General features: G+C 32.8%; 4 protein-coding genes across 8 annotated transcripts; 2 read left to right on the top strand and 2 right to left on the bottom strand.

The window, feature by feature from the left end:
- The first annotated feature begins 5,599 nt into the window (after positions 1 to 5,599).
- On the top strand, positions 5,600 to 7,542 carry LOC102601936 (deoxyhypusine synthase-like). The gene is made up of 7 exons (XM_006348072.2): positions 5,600 to 5,843; positions 5,925 to 6,092; positions 6,166 to 6,384; positions 6,467 to 6,553; positions 6,669 to 6,792; positions 6,892 to 7,127; positions 7,218 to 7,542. Exons 1-7 carry the CDS (start codon positions 5,646 to 5,648, stop codon positions 7,317 to 7,319), a joined length of 1,134 nt encoding a protein of 377 aa, XP_006348134.2. The 5' UTR covers positions 5,600 to 5,645; the 3' UTR covers positions 7,320 to 7,542.
- An 856-nt stretch (positions 7,543 to 8,398) lies between these two features.
- Positions 8,399 to 12,270, top strand: LOC102601382 (uncharacterized). Of its 5 annotated transcripts, XM_015309085.1 has the most exons (8): positions 8,401 to 8,620; positions 9,387 to 9,651; positions 9,731 to 9,850; positions 9,932 to 10,090; positions 10,843 to 11,015; positions 11,167 to 11,272; positions 11,832 to 11,878; positions 12,051 to 12,270. In XM_015309085.1, exons 2-7 carry the CDS (start codon positions 9,409 to 9,411, stop codon positions 11,862 to 11,864), a joined length of 834 nt encoding a protein of 277 aa, XP_015164571.1. In that variant the 5' UTR covers positions 8,401 to 8,620; positions 9,387 to 9,408; the 3' UTR covers positions 11,865 to 11,878; positions 12,051 to 12,270. The 5 variants fall into 5 exon arrangements, with proteins under 5 accessions (XP_015164569.1, XP_015164571.1, XP_015164570.1 ...); XM_015309084.1 differs by having other exon boundaries at positions 11,832 to 12,270; XM_006348071.2 differs by lacking the exon at positions 11,832 to 11,878 and having other exon boundaries at positions 8,404 to 8,620.
- A 486-nt stretch (positions 12,271 to 12,756) lies between these two features.
- Positions 12,757 to 19,710, bottom strand: LOC102599702 (glycine-rich cell wall structural protein 2-like). Its single transcript, XM_006348143.2, has 2 exons — positions 19,340 to 19,710; positions 12,757 to 13,394 (listed from the first exon to the last, which is right to left on the bottom strand). The coding sequence occupies exons 1-2, from the start codon at positions 19,632 to 19,634 to the stop codon at positions 12,757 to 12,759; spliced, it is 933 nt and encodes a 310-aa protein (XP_006348205.1). The 5' UTR covers positions 19,635 to 19,710.
- An 833-nt stretch (positions 19,711 to 20,543) lies between these two features.
- On the bottom strand, positions 20,544 to 22,262 carry LOC107060779 (transcription repressor KAN1-like). Its single transcript, XM_015309050.1, has 6 exons — positions 22,082 to 22,262; positions 21,850 to 21,926; positions 21,722 to 21,755; positions 21,039 to 21,228; positions 20,843 to 20,927; positions 20,544 to 20,702 (listed from the first exon to the last, which is right to left on the bottom strand). Exons 1-6 carry the CDS (start codon positions 22,260 to 22,262, stop codon positions 20,544 to 20,546), a joined length of 726 nt encoding a protein of 241 aa, XP_015164536.1.
- Between the last annotated feature and the right edge of the window lie 330 nt (positions 22,263 to 22,592).

The following is a 22,592-nucleotide window of genomic DNA, read 5'->3' as shown; positions in this document are numbered from 1 at the left end:
TTAGTAGTTCAGGTCCTATACCTTTGGCCGGGTATATGATGCGCTGGCAGCGTGAGGTAGATCGTTATATCATCACTATAGCTTTTAAGTGATGGTTGTCGGTTAGAGAAACTCCCACAGAAACTATATTACTTTATTATATAAGTAAAGTTGACTTTGTTACTGCTTTTTATTTAACGAACTAAGTTGTTTTACTATTTTATAAAGCTTTCCATATATTGCATGTGTATTATTGCTTTATATTTAGCTGAGTATCCAGAGTTGAGTACCCAAAGTTGAGTATCCAGAGTTGAGTACCCAGAGTCGAATATCATATCCTTGAGTTGAGTATCTAATCTCTGAGTTGAGTATCTTATCCTTGAATACTTCTGAGTTGAGTAAGTTGAGTAGTTTTGAGTATTTTTGAGTATTCCTTGAGTTGAGTAAGTTTGAGTAGAGGCAATTATGTTTTCTTTGTATCAAGTTTCAAGCTTATGTTATGCTTTAGAATTCCTCTTACATGCTCGTACATTCCACGTACTGAGCCATTTGGCCTGCATCTTCTTGTGATGCAGACACAGGTATTCAGGATCATCAACAGGAGCTTCATTAATACATCCTAGAGTTTGAGTTAGCTATGGTGAGCCTCCTTGCTTTCAGAGGATTTCATTTACTTTTCAGTTCAGTCAGGATGTTGTGAGTTTTGTCCCGACTTCCATCGTTATCAGTTAGAGGCTTTATAGATAGTCAGTATAGTTGAGAAGTCTGTATCATTTATTTTATTAAATGTTTTAAAGACTTAAGTTGCCTATTTTATGGCGAGTTGACTAATTTATTTTTATTCAGTTTTCTTTTGAGTTAAAGCTTGTGTTTAAGTTTCATGAATTTTATTCAATTTTTAAGCTTTTGTATGCTTGAATCAGTTTTCCGCTTGTAGTCAGCCAGGATGAGGGTTCGCTTGGGGACCAGTAATGGTTTTCGAGTGCTGGCCACGTCCAAGGTGTAGGCTCGAATCGTGATAATCAATTTCTTGCAAAGCCTCATCACTAACACAAGATCCACCACCACATTTTCATCTCAACTCTTTAGTAAAATGTTTGTCATTTTCAGAGCTTTCAATAATTATGCCGACTGTCTCTCCACCTGAAATTTGGCCTTCAAGGTCAACTTCCTTACCTATTTGATATTCATTATCTCCATTTGCTTTCAATTTTTGCTCTAAGCCAATGACTGACCTTGATATGGCTGACAATTGATCAGAGACTTCAACTTCTCATGCATCTTCCTCAATACTTTCTCCATAAAGGTTACCATCAACATATATAACTCCAGGCACTGCTTGTTCAGAATTGATTTCCTTGATTTCTTTTATAGAAGTTACCACATCACCAGTATGAACATCTTTAATAGTTTCTTGTTTCATGCTGATGACATCAGTATTTTGCTTCTCCACATGATCGACTGCATTATATTCTAAATCCTCGATCAACTCTTTTTGAAGGTTGATGGAAATCATAACATCTATTGATCGAGCCTCAGCTACTAAACAATTTTTTCAATCTTCTTCTTCTTCAACAACTTTTTGAGCCATATTGTTCTCATTGGCTCAGCAATATCTTTTTATATATCCTACTTCACCACAATGATAACATCTGAGAGAATTCTTACCATAATAATTAGAAGGCTCTTCCTTCGTTTTAGGTGAGCTTGAATCACCCGAGGATCGAGAGTGTGACATATCTTTTGTTTTTCCTTTAAAATTCCTCATGTTGGCTACACGAACATTTTCTTCTCCTTCTTTGACAAATACACTAGTCAACTGCTTGGCTAGTAGTTCCTGTGATGACAACAAATTTTCAAACTCCTCCAAGGATGGTTGTTGAGCCCATCCTTGAATCGACGTCACAAATAGAATATATTCAGGCTTCAAAATCACTAATGACAATTCTTCTCATTCGTGCTTCAGAAATAGCCCTTTCCGGATTCAACAAATATATCTCAAAAGATAAGTTCTAAATTCAAAAAATACTCGGCGATAGAAAGGTTACCTTGAGTGGTGTTAGCCAATTCATTCTCCAATATCTGCAGCCGAGCTTCATTCTTCTTATTTAAAAAACGATTGAGGGTCCTCTATATTTCATGAGCTGATTTTCATTTTATAATGTGATCGAATAAACCAGAAGAGATTGTCCTCTTCAAAATGAACTTCACCTTCACATTAATCCGCTTCCACTTCTTGTACGCACTGTTATTTTCTGGTCCGTCAGCAGGATGACTTGTGTCATTCCCATTAACAACATCCCACAAATCCTCTCCCACAAGGTATGATTCCATACATGTCTTCCATATCTTGTAATTGGACTAATTCAACAACTCCATCCTCAGTCCATTAACACAGCCGCTAAAATCCATATAAACAAACCAGTTGAATCTACCACTAATCCGATCTTGAAATAACACCACAAGCCAATCTGCGGCTATGGATATGATATCATGTAGAGAATAGCAGAAGAAAAGTGTAATTCGGGAAGCCTTATGGCTAGCCCAAGATCGTTAAGTAAGATAGAAAGATTCAACTAAAGAAAAAGAGGAAGCTAGAAAGTTAAAAAAATATTTTGGAAAAAGAACTTTGTAATGGAATAAGACTCTTTAATGTGCTTTGATTTTTCCTTGAATGCAAATGTATACAAGGCCATCTCCTATTTATACTTGTCTAAGGATGGTTCTAGAAACTCTTCTAGATACATCTATAAGAAAGTTCTAGTGAACTTATCTTCTAGCAACTACTCTAAAATATATCTAGATATTTCCTTAAGACAACTACTCTAGAATATCTAGATATTTTTTCAAGACAAATTCTCTAGAATATCTAGATATTTCTTCAAGATAATTTCCAAATTTCTATACTAGGACATTCTAGAGAAATCTATGTTATTCACAAAATCATCTTTTTAACTTTTTTCACACTTTTGTATTGCTATTAGTTAGTGTCAAATAATTGAAACTTTTGTTTTGCTAATCTTTATATGGTTAGGTGGCTACCACTTTTATGGGGGGAAATTACACGATAAGTCGTTTTCCTATTATTATTTTCATAAATAGAGAAACTTTTTATTTATTTCAAAAATGACATTTTTTCTTAATCTTTTTCGGATATTTTAAAATTACTTACGATTAATGAAGGATCACTGATTAACAAATTAACTTATATTCTATTAATAGTACATATCATTTTCTCTTTCGTCATCATTTACAATTACATTTCACAAAAAAAAAAATCACTTATAATTTCTAAGAAATTAATTTACAAACAAAAGGAACCCATTCTCATTAAAAAAAAGAAGTGATATTTGATTGTCTTTTCACCAACCAAATCCATTAATGATGACATATGACCTAGTAGTACTAATATATAATCAGATGTACATATATAAATATACCATGTGTATTTTTATAATACTAAATTTATCAACATAAAATAAATCTAATCTATTCATTAAGAAAAAAGAGATATTTGATAATCTTTACACCTATCCGATGCATTTACAGATTACCTACCACTAATATATAACTAGGTATACATACATAATTATCGCGTGTATATTTTTATTATACTAAATATATCAACATAAAAAATCTAACCTATTCATTAAAAAATTGGATAAATTCAAAGATCTTCCCTTAAGTTTGGCTTCATAACACTAATCTCCTATGTGGTTCATATATTACCTTAACCTTCCTTATTTTTATTTATTTGTAACAATTTTTTTGTCTCGTTATTATAATGTTAAAATAAATATGATCTGACTAGTTTTGATATTTAGTATTTTAATTTATTTTGTAAATGTTTTTTCTAATTCATTTTCGTCCTTCGTTATTGTTAATTTGAAAAATTCACCAAGCGATTTTCATACTCCGTCTGTTCATTATAAAATCTTTGTTTATGAAGAAAGATATTTGTCAAAATTGTCCAAATGATAATAGTTAAAATTACCACACAGAAAAAAGACAATTGGTTGATAGTATTAATTACTTTCTCCGTTTCTATTTGTATGTCATCATTTTAGATTTTATGTCCTTTAAGAAACTAGATAAGTTTACTATTTGTATCCTTATTTAGTATTCTCTTGAAGACAAGTTTTTAATTAATGAATATAAATTAATTTATTTTAATTAATTAAATTGACCAACGTACATGAATTAATCATTTAGTTTTTGTATAGTAAGGATGACATACTCTTGAAATTAAGTTGAAAATTTTATAAGCTGACAAAATTGTAGACGTTCTGAGCTTCACATTTCTAAGGTAAGAAAGATAAAAAAACCTTTTCTTTTGGAAACCTAACTGTCACAATCATATTTTGTTTGGACAGCGTAGTTGTCATAATGTTGGGTAAAAGATGAGCTCAACAATATTTAATCTGTCCAATTTGTTCAAAATTTTAAAAATTGAGTTCAATATAATTTAAATTGAGTTTAATCTCAATTCATTCAAGTTTTAACTTATATTAAGAGAATTCTCAATTGAGTCAAATTTACTTTTCAATTTTGATCCGTTTTAAGATTCTTTATTTGCGTAATATATGTTTTTATATTGAATGTATTAATTACTATCTATTTTATATCTTTTAGGATTTATTTATCCATTTGTAACTCCTTTTTTAAATTTTCTCAAGTCAAAATTCAAATTGTGGTTATAAAACTTAAAAAGCAATATGTTAAAATTATTGATATTAAACAGGTCAAATTGGGCAGGTCATGACCCAACCCAATTTTTAGTCTATTTGAACCCAAAATAAACTTGGACGGATCAAGACCCAACCCAATTTCTATTTCAATCCAATCCGCTCATTTAATTTGATACCCCTAATACTGCCTAACATTGTGCAATACTTAACCGCCTCATTTTGATTTTAATTTTGATTCAGATTTCGATTCATACATAATAGAAAAGTTAACGGCAGAAACTCGTTTGCATATTCTTGCAATAATGAATGGGTATAGGGTTTCTTAGATCACAAATTTTAAAAATCTTTTGTTTTTCTTAAATTTTGTGTTAAACTATACTAACCCATATGAATTGGAACGAAAAAAATTCATTGCACGAATTCAATCCAGTTTTCTAAAAAAATGCATGATCTTCAGTATTCTTGACAATAGTTTTACGACTTAATACTTTTTTGATAGACTTTTGAAGTGAATCAATAAATGGGGTTCACGTTTTAAGTTGTCAATATTTTTTTACACTTACCAATGTGTTGATACAATTAGAATCCATAATAGGAAGATTGAAAACTTGAGTTAGAGAACACTATAATTTTTTAGTAAAATGATCAACTAATATGAGCCGGATGGAGTAGAATAGAACAAAGAAGTATGAAGACAGCAAAAATCAAAAAAAATATGGACAAAACAAAATAGAATGGGTGATTGTATGATTGAAATCTTGGAGTTGATATGAAAACTACATAAAACATTTTTTTATGGAAACGTAGTTATCATGGCCATTTTTTTATTTGGGCAATCTAGTTGTAATTTATAATGCTGCGTAGTGCCTGCTATTATGTACTCATATTTAAACTCCCCATTTGGATCTCGATTTATAACATAACATGAAATAAAACTCCTAGTGAACCTTAGAAACTCATTTGCATAATCTAGCAATAATGAACGGCAACATGATGGAATCGGTAAGATCGGCAGTTCTGAAAGAATCTTCGGAAGATCTAGAAGGTTCTTGCACTAAAATAGTGGGCTACGACTTCAATAAAGGCGTTAACTATTCTGAGCTTATCAAATCCATGGTTTCCACTGGTTTCCAAGCTTCTAATCTTGGTGACGCCATCGACATTGTTAATCAAATGGTTAGATTATTTCACTTCTCTCTTTTAACTAATTGAGATAAAATAGTTGATTCCTGAAGTTTGAAATTTATGTTTTTGAAGCTAAATTGGAGGCTTTCACATGAGGTGCCCACTGAGGATTGCAGCGAAAAAGAAAGAGATATTGCATATAGAGAGTCGATAACGTGCAAAATATTTTTGGGGTTCACTTCAAACCTTGTTTCTTCTGGTGTTAGAGAAACCATCCGCTACCTTGTTCAGCACCGTATGGTCAGTAGCATTTTCTCTAGTTTATGTCTTTACTGTGTTGTACCGTCAAGTTTGAACCTTATGTTCCCTGCAGGTTGATGTTTTGGTTACTACAGCTGGTGGTATTGAAGAGGATCTCATAAAATGCCTCGCACCAACTTACAAAGGGGACTTTGCTTTACCTGGAGCTGTTCTACGATCCAAAGCATTGAACCGTATTGGTAATTTATTGGTTCCAAATGATAACTACTGCAAATTTGAGGACTGGATCATGCCAATTTTTGACCAAATGTATGACGAGCAGAGTAATGAGGTATATTATATCTACTCTACTCTTGGGTCATTAATTAATTGTGTTTCTCTTTGTCATGATTTAGCTTCTTTTTATATTACAGAGCGTTCTTTGGACACCATCTAAAGTCATTGCTCGCCTTGGTAAAGAAATTAATGATGAAACCTCATACTTATATTGGGCTTACAAGGTACGTATATTTCTAAAAAGAACGGTTTAGTGCTTATTTAATTTGTTTCCAGAATAAAATAAAAGGAAAAACATGCGAGTTTATAATTAAACTAATGTGTAGTTATCATTCTCAGAACGAGATTCCTGTCTTCTGTCCTAGCTTGACGGATGGATCAATAGGTGACATGCTATACTTTCATTCTTACCAAAAGGGAGATCAAGACCGTAATCCTGGTCTAGTCTTAGACATTGTTGGAGGTATCACTATCTTATCGATCGATCAAGTGATGATTCTTTTAATTCTCTCATCAAGATATATATTGTTTGACTAAAGAATTAAGTTGTATATATAACCAGATGTCAGGGCCATGGATAATGAAGCTGTCCATGCTGGTTTGAGGAAGACCGGAATGATAATCCTGGGTGGAGGGCTGCCTAAGCACCATATCTGCAATGCGAATATGATGCGCAATGGTGCAGATTTTGCTGTCTTAATTAACACTGCACAAGAGTATGATGGTAGTGACTCTGGTGCCCGTCCTGATGAAGCTGTATCATGGGGAAAGATACGTGTTGGTGCCAAGAGCGCAAAGGTAATCTCTAATATATGTATCAGAATATTATAGGCTTCAAAGGATGTGAGATTCTAATTTCTTGTACTGTTTTCGATTTGGTGAATGCAGGTGCATTGTGATGCAACAATTGCATTTCCCATATTAGTAGCTGAGACATTTGCAGCGAAGCGTAAGAATCTCTCCCAGAACGGTGCCAAGTATGAACATTAAGGAAGCTGTCCTTCCAATTACACATGTATTGCTTAGTTTTTAAGCCATGTTGTTAGTGTGCAGAATAATTGAGGAGGGTTTGTTCAAGTTCAAATAAATTATCCTCCTCACTCCATGCTATTTGGGGAGGGAGCCATATTTAGTTCTCTCTCTGGTCTTAAGTGGAGAGCGTTGATGTTCATGTGTTTGTATCATGTTGTATCAAATATTATGAGTTTCTGAAGTTGCTTTTTAGTGCGTATTATTTTTTTAGTAACGTCTTTTTGAGCTAAATTTTGACGACATATCTATTGGGTAAAAAGTTATTCGCATTTACATCAAATCAATAAATGTATGATATGACTAATATCATAGACTTATTGTTGGGTTTTAAAAGGATGATACATTTATAACACTTATCAAATACAAATACAAATACATGTCATGCATTTACTGATTTGATATAAACACTCGTGAACTGTAAAAATTATTGGTTAGACTTACACAAATATGAGTAATGCAAATATTAATTATGAGTAAATTTATGCATTGCTTTCATGTAGTTTTAGTTATGTAGGGCTTAATTATTTATATAGTATTAATTATTTAGTGTTTTATCATACATAAATTACATTGCTTAATAACTTATAAATGTATTAGTTATACAAATTTTTAAATTGCAAATCAAACACCATATTAATATAATATATGAATAATTTACCTTCTAATTAACTAACAAATACAATATTAATTAGGCGCGACATTTAATATCCCTATAACTCACCTTCAAATTAGTGTTTCTCTTGAGAAGGTGCTCGTTGGTTTTGGGAAATGTGTGGTGGTGGTGGGGTTTTTGCCAAAGTGGCCCCTCAAATATCTATGATTTTCAGGCTGACAAATTCATGCATAAATTTTGGACAGAAACAATCTCAATAGTCATAGTCACTCTTTCTCAAATTGGTCTGTATTTCTAATTTAGTATCGAGAATTAATTGGTCTATATATATATAACTAAATAATTAGTCTTTTGGAAATTAAATTTACCTAGCAAAAAGGTACAAAATGAAAATCAGGTGTAGCGACAAAGAAAGGTCAACGAAAAAAAAAAACAGCAGCCACTAAGAAGCAATTGGAATTTCTGGTGGAAAATAAAAGGAATTCAGATGAAGAAAACTTAGAACCATTCATGGTTCCAACAGCTTATATCTTCACAAAATCCAAGTAATTTTCTTCATTTTTCTTTATATTTCAGTTGTTGTTAAACTGAATTCTCATCTTCCTCGTTACATATCTCTTCCTGTGCGGATGAAATCGCTGATAAGGTTAGTTTAAGCTTTCAGAACTGTCAAAAGGTTTATTCCTTTCTAAAAAAATGTAGTTTTTGTTTTCAAGTTGGAAAATGATATTTGAAAATTGGAATTGATTGAATCTTAATTTTGAAAACCTAGTTTGCCAACTGTGTCTCATCTTCCCCTTCAAGTTCTTTGTTGGTGTGGTCTTCTAAGTTTGTAGTATTAATCAATATCTCAAATTTGCTATTACTTCATAAGTTTCACATAACCCGCAACTTCATTCTTGGACTAACAATTTTTCAGTGTTAGAACGAATTGCGAGAATCCTTATAGCGGATGCCAACTTAGTTTAAGCTTAAGGTGTAGTTGTTGTAGTAGTTCATGTTGGTACCTTTCTGTTGTTGTGTGTAGAGTTGTAGACAGAACCCTTCTTGTTGGATTATCCATCAAAGCTGAAAGCAGATAGTAATAGATATGATCATAATGTAAATGAACTAGTTCATAGTGTCAATTTGCATAGATTGTGCATTTTTAGTTACTAATCAATAGTGTTAAGGTTTTGATTTGGGAGAAATATGGGTGTGAAAGTCAAGTCATTTAATGTTGTATTGTTGAGAAGAAACAGATAAAATTGAAGTCACGAAAGGGATAACATTTGAATTCGTTTTGGTTTCCCTGTTTCACTACTCAAGGAAACATAGAGTGGTTTTTAAAGATCTTAGAAACTAGATAGGCATCCTTTGCAACACTAAACTATTCTGAATTTTTTTCTTTTATCTTTTGTTGTTGCTTCAAGGTGAGTGTATCATGGTTCAACTATGTTAGGGCTTCAAAATCCACATGCCATTAGCAGCTGTCAGTCATTTCTGGATACTAGTGTGCTGCATGAAGTCATTCCTTGCAAGAGTAAAAATGTCAATCCCTTCATTAGTAATCTTAGTTCTGCTACCCTTGTGAGTTCTCCTGCTAAAGGAGTCAGCAGTTGTTCTTTTTCTTGGACTTGGCCAAGTCAACTGAAAACTTATAAACTCTCTCAGCAATCCGCTTCATATAGAGTGCTGGTAAGCGCTTATTCGAACATTTTATCTCTCTTGACATTTAACATATCCTTATGTAGCTCTTGTTTCATGGTTTCTTCAGTGCCGGTCACAAGATACTACTTCACCTGAAAATGAGTATCGCTCCTCCCGAAATATAGCCATCAGTCTGTTCAGGCGATACAAGAATTTTCTTGAGCGCGGAGGAGGTGACAACTTAAAAGTATTCTCAGTTATTTCTTCCTTTCTCTGTAACTTCTGTTTGTTGCTCTCTTTGTGCATTGTTATGATTCTGATCTTTCAGGAGTTCATCAGTGCTGGTGTGAATGCATATGCTTTGGGATGTACTGATGAAGGATTGAGGAAAGAACTGTTTTCTTTGAAGGAATCAGGTGTTGAAATTGAAGCCATGGAAACATATGGAGGAAGTACCAGCCTGAAATCCAAGATTTTATCTGTGGAGGTGAGTCACTTTCGCATTGCACAATCAGGGATATGTATGGATACAAAATAATTGAATATGATTGGCAGCTTTGTGGAACCCTGTGGATGCTACTGTTTCTGTATCTAGGATTATATAGTATGTACATAGTCCATTATATAATACTGAGGAAGTTGAATGAAGATTTTTCGCCATTGTTTACCGTGAAGTTGCCAAATCATTGACTTTCTTCCCACTGACTGGCACCGAGGTGGAGTATCTCAAAGATTATTGCTAGACTGCCTCTTTTCTTAAAGTAGTAACAGTGTAACACTAGCATACGTTGAAATAAAATGTTCTGCTGCTGTTTGGTTTCAGATAGACTAGTTTATCAGGAGTTGAGGATTTTGATTAGAAGCCATATTTGTTGTGTCGAGAAGTTTCTTTAGGAACTCTTGATATCGACTTTCATTCTGAAAACATTGGCAGAGTCTTTCAGGGATTCCTCCTTAATTTTGGGATGAGAAAAGGTGTCTGGAAAAGAACTAGGGTGCTAATAAATTGTTAAATTTTGTCCATGCTACTGTATAATGATCTGTTGCTAGAATGCTTAGATAGGTGTTAAAAATTTTCTCCAGATGTACGAGTTTCCTCATTTTAAAAAGGATATAAGATCTATAAACCAGTTGATTACATGTATCCATTGCAAGTTTTGCTATAATCATGAGAATCACCATGGCAACTAAAGATCTGTGATGACAGCTATTTAATGACGACATCTGGTTATGTTGCAGGTTGATGAGTGTATTATGTGGTTGAGCATTATATTCATCACCATCCTATGTACACCTCAACCAACTATAGTTCGATGGTCATCCACATCCCCAGTTTCTGATGAAATGATAGTCCAGTGGAAGGGCTTCTGTGCAATCATAGCAAATGCATACTTTGTGAGAGGAATGGCATGGTAAGGTTGCCGGAGCGCATACCATCCTCAATTAGATATTTTGTCGTTAAGAGGAAAACCTGTCATCAACGTTTTTCTTTTGAGGAATTTATTGGAAGTTCATTTTTTAGTATTGATTTGTGTATTAACATTCTCTGCTCTGCTCCTGAAGGCTCCCAGTGAAGACTCTCCAACTAGAGCAGATGGCAGTTGCTGGTCATGCTGAAGAGCCATCAGTTGTTGCTAGCCGGATGAGATTAGTTTTTACCACTCTAGAGGTGAGTTCAATCGACAGCTTTCTACTTCTAATACTCTTTCCAGAACAACATTAGCAGAAATATGTAATGCAAGGTTCATAATTCGATTTTCTGGTCTGATAGGGCTCAGTGGTTAGGCATGCATAAACAAATGTAGATAGAATCAGATCTCAACTCAAAATCCACTATGTTTAAACTCTAAAGCATGGCACAACTGTGTCTCCTAGTTTTCATGGTTCAAATCTGTTTTTTGCCTCAAAGCAAAACTAAACCAGGACACTATAAAGATCATCTCTTGTTTTATGATTTGATAATTACTTTACTTATTAACTTAAAGATAATTATGCATCCATCCTTGGTGGGTAGAGTTATCCGGTACTTGTGTTGTTGAGAGGTAGCAATTACCATGTAGAATTAGTCAAAGTGCACGGAAGCTGATCTGGATACCACGGTTGTTAAAAAAAATACTAGTTATAATAATGACAATTAGTATTTGCATAAGAAACTAATTCCTTCAACATCAGAGGAAGTCTAATGAGGATGTAAATTATATCTCAACTGTTGGACTACTAATCTACAGATGGTGATTATTCCTGGATATATCCTTCTATAAGATGTTCGTAAAAGGTATGTTAACAAAGAAACTATAGATAATTTTTACTACATACAAGGAGCTTTTGGTTTCAAAATTATGGTTTTCAGTAGGCCAAAAAAAACAAAACTTGGTGTTGTTGGTTTTTTGTTGGTAACATGTTCTTTCTTATTCACCGAGTATTTTTTCTCCTTAAATCTTTTTTAGGTTGTGAGTCCACAGTGGCCTAGAGGATGAAGCAGTAGATCCAGAATTTGGACTTCACAAATATGAAACATAGTTCAACAAGATATGTACACATTTCTTTCCTTTGTCCATTCTTTGTTAAACATTAATATTCTGCTACATCAATGTATGTTCGACATGCAAACTTCCACTAAATCTTCAGAGAGCAAAGAATATAAAAAGGATATATTGAGTGAAGCTAGTCTGTGCTGCTTTGAACACTGCTCACCGTGAACTTTTGCTGAACATATTGCTGTACTTTCACAGTGACAGAGCATATATATAAGATCAAAAACCATATATGTGAATTTTGATGTTGATCAATAGGCGCTATTCAACAGGGAAAAACTCCTTGAAATCACCTGTCATAAAAAATTAAATCAAGTACTCTCTAACTACTTTGGTTCATCATACAACCAAAATAGGAAAAACTAAAGAAGAAAAATGGTAAAAGTAACTTTAATTGAAATGAAAATGCAAAGAAACAATACAAATATATATATATATAACTTTTGCCCATTGTACAATGCAGTTGTAATTGTCACTCATGAATATCTCTTTTTCAGTGACCTTATCCGAATTATTGTCTTTAAAAATAGTAGAGCAGGAAATAAAAAACAAATACAATTTGCATGGCAAATGATTGGTTGACAATTTAGCTTTTGAGCAAAGTTGGCAGTGAGAGACTTTAGGGCTGTTTGTCACCATTCTTGCTAGCTTCATCAATTGGACTAGAATTTCCACTTACTGTACCTGTTCCCATTCCAAAGCCAAATCCCATACCAATACCAAATCCCATTCCAATGCCACCATTATCATTACTATAATTGCCACCATATCCACTGCCTTCTCCTTCACCATAACCAGAACCACCACCAATCTCATCATTCGTATTTCTACCTCCTCCTCCACCACCACCACCTGCTCCAGAACCTCCACCCGCGCCATTGCTGCCTCCACCTCCCCCTCCTCCTCCACCACCACCACCATTTCCACCAAAACCTACACCCATCCCGAAACCACTTCCATGACCATATCCACCGTTGGTTCCACCACCACCACCACCTCCTCCTCCTCCACCACCTCCACCTGCCCCACCAACTCCAGCTCCAAAGCCGCTACCATGACCTGATCCTCCGGCAGAACCACCCTCACCACCACCTCCTCCACCCCCCCCTGCAAAACCACCACCACCTTTACGTCCACCAAAAGTTCCAAAACCTGCACCTGCTCCAAAACCACTACCATGACCATACCCTCCATCTACGCCAGTACCACCTCCCCCACCAGACCCTCCACCACCTTCTGTACCAACTCCAGCTCCAGCTCCAAATCCTTCACCATGACCAGAACCACTAGTTCCATCCCCCCCACCACCACCACTGCCTCCTCCACCTCCACCACCTCCCACACCAACACCTGCCCCTGCACCATGACCCTCTCCATGTCCCGAACCTCCATTACCACTTCCTCCTCCACCACCACTACCCCCACCACCTCCTCCTCCTACACGATTATAAAAACTTTTGCATCCATGCCATCCACCATAGTTGCAATAATCATCTCCATCCTCCCCTTGCCCCTCCTCCATACACGCCATAACAATGCATAGTACAAGAAGAGCCACACACAAAGAACGACTAGAAATAGCCATGACTCTTCAAGTAACAATTAGTGTAAGCTCAGTACTGATGAGTAGTGAGTCTAGTGACCAACTTTTGAGCTTCCACTTCTTGGTTTCTTCTTTGTGCAAATGACTCCTCTATTTATAGCCATATTATTCATGCAATCATTTGAACATATCTCAAATTATGGTGAGTTGAAAGATGCATGTCTTGAAATTTTAAAAAGGAAAAAGTTCAACAATGAATTGACAGGCTACTAAATTATTACCAGGAACTTAAAATTATCGATATTTAGTTGGTACAAAATATTATTAGTATCCGAGGCGAATTCACAATTGGAAGTAAGATGTTTCTACAGCAATTTTAAATAATATAATTAGTTTTACCGTCAAATATTTAGTGAGCTTTTTAATAATATACTCTAAGAAAGTAATTTGTGTTTTTTATATGAATTTTGTAGCCGGTCTTAAATTAAAAATACGTAGAATATATCAAAATATTTTTTATTTTTTATATTTTTAAATATATTACGTGGAAAATTAGAATCAAAGAGCTGAAAAGAGAGACATTCTTTTAAAACGAACTACAAAGAAATTTGGAAAAACAAATTGAAACAGAATTATATATAAAATTTGATAAAATTTTGAGTTCACGTAAACACATATATTACCAAATACAAAACTAGTATGGAATATGAGTTGTCTGAACTAGATATTCCTCTAACCAAAGGATCATGGTTCGCTCTAATTCCAATTATTTCTAACGACAAGAGAAATCTCAAAAGTTGCGAACCAATTAGATATTAATGGAATTTTTAAACATAGTAAAGACAATAGGACTACATGCGATTAAACCTATGCCTTACACATGTTGATGTCGTACATTATGATAATTGACAATGAAATAGTGGAGTTGGTGCTTATATCTTCACTAAATTAAGGTAATTCTTAACAAAGATTTTGGATTCCTTTTGATCATGATTTCCAGGTGTCATTCTGTTTTATTTATAGCTCTACGTACCATTTTCTATTAATAACCAAATAAATATTATGGAGTTAAAAAGATTGTATTTCTATTGGCATAGAAAAAGAGTAAGAGCAAGCAGAAGAATTTCTTTTATCTTTTTATGTAAGATACTAATTATAGGACTAGACTAATACAGATTCTATCGGTGTAAGACTCATTAAAAGAAGAAGCGCTTTCTATCAAGATTTTTTTTAATTTCCAAAGTTGAGATATCTTATTAAGAATTGAGATATAATTTTTTTTTAAAAAAATTTTGAGATATTGTTTGTTTGCGCAGCCCATGTGAGTGTAGGATTTATGATTGGAAATAAGTAATTGGCAAAACGATATGAATAAAGAAAGAAGTAGGAAGAAATAATTTGGTGTATAGTGGCATTCCATTGGATAGTTGAAGTGTACTTGTGGCAAGGAACAAAAATGGAGTTGATATATAATGGCACCCATATTGTAACTCATGGTCCAAACATTATCAGAAAGTCAGTATTCCTTTCGTTTACTTATATTCCAGCTTTTGATCCCAAATTCCCAAGGACCACTTTATATAAAGTTTATACTTCTAACTTAACTTTTGGTCAATGAGGGGATACATTTTCGACGAATTTCATCCAACTAGACATTCTACTTCAATCAGAATCCAATTACAACCAAAAAGATTTAAGTTATATATATCGGACATGGCATTGCAGATACCCCCCAAATGAAAATAGTATACCACTTCCATCATGCTTCATCTTTCGGAAAACAAATAGAGGACGTTTGTGGTGTATATAGATCGGTTTAATTTGGTTTTTTATTAAAAAATAATTAATTTAATTATATCGGCTTATTAAATCTATAAATCAAATTTATGTAAAGTTGGTTTTTTAAATTTTAATTTTAGTCGGTTCTTTTGGTTTTTCATTTTTTCGATTTTCTTATAATTATGTTATATGTACTGATTAAAAAAGAGATCAAATATATATATATATATTTACTTATGTGTGATATGTTAGAACTTTAAAAGTTAAATGATTAGAAATCTTCACAAAAATTTAAAAATTCACATGAATACAAATTAAAATACTTTATGTATGTTATATCATTTAATCTATATATATAGATATATATTTACTTATGCGTGGTATGTTAGAACTTTAAAAGTTAAATGATTAGAAATCTTCACAAAAATTTAAAAATTCACATGAATACAAATTAAAATACTTTATGTATCTTATATTTATAAGATTAAATGTTGCAATCAAACTAAATACAAAATAAAATATTTAAAAAAAATGACAAGTCCAAATTTAAAATGATATATCTAAATATTAAAAATTATAAATGTATTACGTCAATTTGGTTTAGGATTGGTTTGATTATTTTTTTTAATACCAAACCAAATCAAGAGTGATTGATTGTTTTTCCAACACCAAATCAAACCACAAGTCAATTTTTTTAATTGACTTGATTCATCGATTCGATTTGACTTAATAATTTTGCTTGTACACTAGGACATACAAATTCTCCTAATTTATATATATATAGTCCAATGAAGCCGTGTCATGTAACACTCTTTAGGCCTAGATCTGCCCCTGACAAACCCGAACACTCTAAGAACGTGCATGATGACACATGACAAACACATATGTCAAAGTTGATATCACCTTTATTGTGTTATGTTTGTTATAACTTCAATCTTCACGAATCATCATTTATTCAGTACAACAAACTACTAAAGTCAGAATTTTACCCTACATAGATCGCTTGCTACAATAAGTAGTTAGTAAATAATACTTCTCCATATTGAGTGTTCACGTCAAATTATATCAAGTAGTAATTACTATGAAAGTAGTTTAATGAAGTTTATATCTTAAGAATCATGGTTAGGAGAAAGAATGCATCCATTAGTTGGTCAGGTAAAAATTCGTTCAACTTTTTACTCATACGTGATTAGTGATCAATATATTCCATTTTACTTTTGGAACTTAGAACCTCCAAATTCTTTTGAATTTGCTTATTTGTAATATAAAATAGGAATATTTGATTTGTTAAAAAAAAAAAAAAAAAACATCCCAAATGGAGTGTCTATGTTGTGCATATTCTTTTTCCATCATGAACTCATAAAGATAGAATACGATAAAGCAATGTAGGGAAAGTAAACATAATATTATTCCATTTTCTTGCACATTTAATTTTGAGATTCGAGAATTATTTACTTTGTCTTTTTCCATGCACCAAATATTCAAGCTTCTTCTTAAATCTTCTAAATGGAATACAATTGTACAAACTACTCCCACTATATATATAGATATGTCTTCAACTTCAATTTTAAGTTTTAAATTTATCTAGTGCCCTCTTCCATGCCTTTTAAAATTTTCCTAGTTGGATATTCTAGATGTTTTCCCCCAACCAAATATGCATTTGATATTCCAAGTGTCTAATTACGTACCATGGTATAAACTTAAATTAACAGAAATAAAGCATTAATCCTAGCTGTCCGGTGTAGTTGTCTTTAATTAATCTGTGCTTAATTAGCTCAAAATTATAGTATACATTAGGAAATTTATAATAAATGGCATATATATGTACCCGAATGAAAAAACAAAGAATTTCATCTTTAGATGTCGATAGTGTAGTTTAAATTTCTTTAACCACACAATTGGTATAGTATATCATATTATAGCAGATGATCTGAGTTATTTTTTTTCGTAACTAATACTATCATTTATTATGAACGATTATATATAGTTAACTTTTGATGGTATTAAAGAATTTCTTTTACATCATTTTTGTTACTGTATAGAAGCTAACTAAATTGATAACAAAAGGGTACGTAATACGCCCAAACATGTTTGGCTGTAGAACGGCGTTTAAATAATAAACAAATGGACCATTTTGTTTTTCTTAATCATTGTTTCTTGGGGAAAAAATAGATAATTTGTTGTGGATTTAGTAGTAAATTAGTACTTTAATCAAAGAATATCTCCGTGATAAGACCTGCTTATGTATAGGTTATAGGAATAGTTATCCATATGTACAATCTAAAAAAAGAATTAAGTAATAGTGATTATAGCTTAATAATTTTTGTATCTTAATTAGACAATATATATTTACATTAGAATTGATAAAGTCAAATCTCTAGCTATTAGAACATCTGGCATTAGGACATCACTTAGTAGTTTAGTTGTATTAGGATTGCATTACTAATTCAGCAGTTATTATTTATTTAGATTACTTTAGTTCAGTTCGTTTAGGAGTCTTATTATTTTCCCTGTAACTCTATTTAATACCTTGCTGCCTTCATTAATAAACATACTCTTTTCAGCACACATTCAGTCTTTATACTAGCAATGTTCTTGTTTTTAACTTCTTTTTCGAATTACTAGAACCCTCTTTATTTTTTTTATTTCTTGACTACCATTCTTGTAAAAATGGTTCCAGACTTGTATAAATCGGTTAAATTACGTGCGAATAAATTCTTGAGATTATACTAGTCAGTAGCCAGGCACTAGTTTTCCTTGAATTTTTGGAAATGTGGGAGATTCACGAGAGAAATTCTTTCATCAAAATCGGTTAATTAATTTTGTAGCCTTTTACAAATTTAATTTTAATTTTATGTTATTTGTCAAGAAAAAAATTATTTTAAAGATAAAAAGTCTAAAAAAAATATACAGAAAAATGTTTGTGAAGTCATATTTTTCTATTCAAATTATAAAAATTGAGGATCTAAAATGACTCATTTCCACGATAGTAAATGTGAGGGGATTGCGTCTCTTTTTGTTTTTTATGGTACCTGCATTGTCTCCATTCGGAGAAAGCGCTCTCTACCAAAAAATTTTAAATATTTATAGCTCATACTCGAGACCTGTATTTAAGAAAAGAGCAACTTCATCCACTGCACTACATCCATTGGTGTTGTGTCTCATTTTCAAATGTGTTATCAGCCCATTTGGGAACGCAAGGCCCATTTGTTAGCTCATTTGGAACATGAATCTACCAAATTAAAGTTGGTTTTGATGTTGGAATTTAGACTTTGGAGGGTCAATGTTTTCGTTGTGCTCACCTTAACAAAAGCCTGTGTAGCCTTTGGAAATGGTTCCTTTCTATTTCCTCAAGTTTCTATTGAGATTTGAGACACTTGTGTAAGATGTTCATATATATCTTACAACTAGAGAAATTTTTTTATTTACCTCAATCCCATTCAAAACGGACGAGGAACAAACAAACAGGAAATTAAAACACATAATTTCATTAATTGAACAATCAAGAATATCTCACTTATGAAATTTCTTGCTATAGCTATAGCATTCGAATAACATAAGATACTGAGGGAAAAGAGCATAAATTATTCTCCTAGGTGCAATTTGAAGTCACTACTATTATTTGTTCTAGTTCATAGAAACGAAACATATGTAATATATTTTCTCAGAACGAATTTATACCTACTAGATGGTATAGTTTAGCGATCTTTTATTAATAATTTGTGAGTTTAAGTTCAATGGTGGTGCATATCATTTTTAATTGTTGCATCACCTCCCTCACCTAGGTCACCTGCATCAAGTTCACCTTCAATTTTATCATTAGGATTATTGCCACCATTATCTCCAAAGCTTTCATTACCAGAACCACTTCCACTTCCACTTCCAGCTCCAGCACTACTTGTTCCACCATTTCCGGTGAAAGGACCAAAACCACTTCCAAAAGCACCTCCAATACTACCACCAAATCCACCAATGCCGCCTCCTAAACCAAATGGAGGCCTAATTGCACCACCAAAACCACCAAAAAAAGGCAAAAAAGGGTGCTGGAAATATTCATTCTGTTCATCAGCTGATGCTTTTGATTTTGCCTTCGTTGCAATTAGGCTCCTCGCGTTTATAGGGTAAGCAAGAACACTGGTGATAATAAGAATAACAAAGAGTGTCGTGGTTGCCATTTTGACTAGTAGAAGAAAAGAGTTGTTGATATTGGATGATGTTTTGAGTGTGAGACTTTTTGGATTTGCAAGCTCAAGCTATATAGGTGTTTAAAAATTGGTACAATAATGAAGAATTTGAAAGGTAGAAATATCACTAGCTCATACATATTGTGTGTAACATAATCATGTATTAGAGAGGGAAAAAAAAAAGAAGCCAACTACATCTCTTTCCATAGACATACTTTAATTAACACCTTCTCGACTACATGATCAACCTAAGTCTTAACACACATCAAGCAAATCAAATTACACAACTTAATTATATGGTTCAATATAATTAATTTATAACAAGGTCTTGTCATTTTTAACTTTAACAACTTCATACTGTTTTCATACTCTATTTAGTAACTTAAATTTCTAGATGAAATAGTCACACACACTTTAATTAACATGATATATATCATAATGGACGTAGGTCCTAATTAAATCTAAGTCTCACCATTACTATATATCAATTATCAAAAAGGATTTTCACATGCTTGGCTGGTGAATAAAAACATTAATATTCAAGCCCACACGTGAAGGAGATCAGGTGTCGTAAATATATAATTAAAATCATAAAATTAGCTTACTCTCAGTGACTAATTAACCTTTTTAAACTTTTAGATAAGACGATTACCACACATTTCAACAATATTCTATAAAGTTGAAACTAAACCCTTATACATTATGAACTATCACTGCACCTTGGCCGGTCTCAGGTGGATTATAAAACTGATTAAGTTACAAAGTTCTAATTAACCTAGCTAGCTAGGTTAGTTTAAACAGAAACAAGAAGGTTACTTCCTTGTATTAGCATATACTTAATAAGGATTAACTAAAAGAGTTTATTTTTTTCCTTGAGGAAATAGAAGAAACCAAAGGATTTTAACCAAGGGTGAGGTCAAGAGAGATATCTGAACTGAGAGATAGCTCTAAGGACATAGTGCTATGGGAGTCTTCCTCTTCAATCATTGAAGTTGCACTCTTATTTGACAAATTGCTAGTACCATATGCTCGTACTATTTTATTCTCATCATCTCCATCCTGCCCAAACAAAAATAAAATTCTCATTAGTCGTAATTCTCTATTATATAAGTATATCATAATTGTTTCCAATTTATTTATAAATGTCAAGCTAAAGAAAGTTTATTCATAAAAAGCGAATTAAGGATTTCGTTTATTACTCGAATAGTAATGCTTCCATTGAAGAAATCCCTAAACATGTAGCATCGTCCTTCCAATCCCATCATCTTCTCTGGCATAGGTTTCCTGGGAGGGGTAAACATGTAATTTCATATATCATCATTGAAATTCAATACTACCTCTCTGTCTTATTTTTCAGGTTATTACATTGATTGTGTAAAAAGCATTCACACTCACCATGGAGGAGGAAAAACAGTAGGGGCGGAGGCAATTTTGTCCAAATAGTTAGTTGTTACATTCGAATTAAGATGGCCATCAAACACGGCTTTGCCATTGAAATGATAGTAACTATGAAGAAAGTTTCCCTGTGGAAAATTCATTTGATCTGAACCATCAATTCTGTTCCTCTTTCTCCCACTTGCAGCTTCTGCTTCAGTTAATTAATAACCAAAAAAAGGTCAAATGAGTTGGTGGTAGACGTAATTAATTAACTCAATGGCGTTACATACTTATGTGTGACAAAATTAAAAAAGGTGAATTCACAATTTTGGTCTCCCTAGCAATAGATCTAGCCCTAGTACAAGTAGTTCTAAGTCCTTTTTCAATTTTAGTAAACCTAAAGGTGATATGGAGTCAGGCAGAATTAAAAAGGGTAAAATGAAACATAAAAAAATAATAATCCACAAATGGAACTTCAAATGGAGTAATATTTTTTCTTGATTGTATCACCGCTCACTACTCATTTACTTTCTACTTTATCATCTTCTTAGATAATAAAATCAAGTTTCAAGCAGCTGAAAAAAAATTGTGAATTTAAATTATACACCTGAACGCTCTCCTTTAATTATATATATATATAACTAGTACATACATAATCATATACATATGACATATAGAAAAAATTATGTAAATAGGGATACCTTGCATCTGTTCATGTTTCATGCTTCTGTACATCTGTTCATATCATCAAAGTACATTTTCTTAAAGCAACAGAAACGGTGAGGGAAAAAAAGAATAGAATTTAAAAATTTCATAGAATTTTTAATACCTGAAGGTGACTCTTAATGTGAGAAATGGTGAGGCCCTTAACATCCATAATTTGTAGCACCATCTTTGGTGTTGCTCCTAATTATTTGTATATAAATCAATAAATAAATAAATAAATAAATAATAGCTACCAAATTATTAAGTCATCATGATATATAGGTCCACTCCTCTTTCTTAATAGAAGAATGTAAAATCTTTACATATATATAAAAGAGAGAGAGAGTTAGGCTTACGATCAACTCCACCAAGACGCTCAACAGCATGCACAAAGCTGCGATGAAGATCATGAGTCCATCGAAGTCTTGGCATTCTGGATCTAACATATGGTCTTATTGATGATTGATCGCTATTGCTATTTCCTAGCTCGATGGATAAAGAAGGAGAATTTTCGGAGAATTTTAGCCCTTTCATCATTTTGTTAAAAGATGAGAGGTTGGGAAGATAGCTAAGCTTAGATGAAGAGAGAATTAAAGGAGTTATTATAGTCGTCTATGTTTAAGTATAGAGAAAAAAAACTAAAAAAGGGAGTAATAAATATAAGGGAGCTAGCTAGCTAGTCACCTTTTGTCTACTTGTCTCCACGCTTTTACAACTAGGATTTTCAAGTCTTATGAATTTTGATTATGAAGCTGAAAATTTTGAATTTTGTTCAACTTTGCACTCATAATTGGATGAAAATAGTGACTCTAAAAAAAGGAAGAAAATGAATAAGGAAAAAAAGATTCTGAATTTCTGAGTACTTTA

Source organism: Solanum tuberosum, unplaced genomic scaffold (assembly GCF_000226075.1).
Source record: "Solanum tuberosum cultivar DM 1-3 516 R44 unplaced genomic scaffold, SolTub_3.0 scf00099, whole genome shotgun sequence".
NCBI classification, from domain to species: Eukaryota; Viridiplantae; Streptophyta; class Magnoliopsida; order Solanales; family Solanaceae; genus Solanum; species Solanum tuberosum.
This window is presented reverse-complemented; position numbering and strand designations above follow the sequence as displayed.